Source organism: Octopus bimaculoides, chromosome 13, assembly GCF_001194135.2.
Source record: "Octopus bimaculoides isolate UCB-OBI-ISO-001 chromosome 13, ASM119413v2, whole genome shotgun sequence".
Taxonomy (NCBI): Eukaryota; Metazoa; Mollusca; class Cephalopoda; order Octopoda; family Octopodidae; genus Octopus; species Octopus bimaculoides.
Window position 1 is genome coordinate 46,698,933 of NC_068993.1, and position 1,126 is coordinate 46,700,058.

At 40.8% G+C, this 1,126-nt stretch overlaps 1 protein-coding gene across 7 annotated transcripts in view; it reads left to right on the forward strand.

Annotated features, from left to right (window-relative positions):
* The first annotated feature begins 740 nt into the window (after positions 1-740).
* LOC106869699 (E3 ubiquitin-protein ligase MYCBP2) overlaps positions 741-1,126 on the forward strand; it is a 145,882-nt gene continuing 145,496 nt past the window's right edge. For all 7 annotated transcript variants that reach the window (XM_052972468.1, XM_052972462.1, XM_052972464.1 and 4 more), the window contains exon 1: positions 741-1,003. In XM_052972468.1, the coding sequence (XP_052828428.1) occupies positions 908-1,003 (96 nt within the window). In that variant the 5' untranslated portion in view covers positions 741-907. The remainder of the gene's footprint in view (positions 1,004-1,126) is intronic.

The following is a 1,126-nucleotide window of genomic DNA, read 5'->3' on the forward strand; positions in this document are numbered from 1 at the left end:
TGGTAAAGCATAAGGCTAAATACAAACCATGTGGTTTTGAGTTCAGTCCCACTGCACAGCATTTTAGACAAGTTTTTCCTACTGTAGTCCCAAGCCGACCAGTGCCTTATGGATGAATTTGGTATACGGAAACTATGAGGAATCCCATCATGTGTATGTGTGTGTGTGTGTGTGTGTGTGTGTGTGTGCTTGTCACCCCCATTTGACAACCAGTGCTGGTTTGTTTACATTCGTATAATTTAGTGATTCAGTGAAAGAGACTGCCAGAACATGTAAGTCCTGGGGTTGAAAGAAGTAAAAGATAAGATAAAAATTCATAATACTAAAACAAAGCTACTTTTATATTGTTGCTCACCATCCTAGAAATAGCAGTTGAATCTCCAACTTAGACCACGTTATCTTGAAGAATGGAAAGACACTTTGGTGTATTGCGGTATGTGTATTTTATCTGAAAAAATGTTAAGATGGCCATGGCTGGAATGGCTTTGATCATAGGATTAATGGATCAGGGTGTTGACCTAGAGTTAAACAGCAGCAACAACAAAAGTACTCTCCATTTCCATAACTCCACCCCCATACCACCTGTTTCACTTTCTTTTTTCTGTTACCAAATGTAATTTAAGAGTAAAAAATAAAGAAATGTTCCACTGCCAATAAATGTAGAATAAACAAATGTAAATAAATGAAAATACGCCCAATTTAATTAACGGCACTGTTGCACACCTGCCGGAAAACCTCCGCCACTGTACAGGTGCGTTATGTTTTTTCCAAACAGAGAGACAAAAGTCCCGAGCCACTGGAGATTCAGCTGCCAAACATCGAACTCAGTGGCAACCCGTCTGCATTCTCGGTGTTTGCAAACGTCCGTTACTCGGTATTGGAACACTGTATCAAGGAGGCAGCATGGATGTTTCACCAGGTGAATGGTGTGCCGACGTCAGACTCAGAGGAGGAAGAAAGCGAAGACATTGTAAAAGATGGCCAGTTACTTCAGATACCAAAGGTTTGTGTAATGTAGCTATTTGTTTCTCTTACTGTGTGTGTTTGTGGATGGTTGTCTTTGTGTGTGTGTGTCGATGGTTGTCTTTGTGTGTGTGTGTGTGTGTGTGTGTCGATGGTTGTCTTT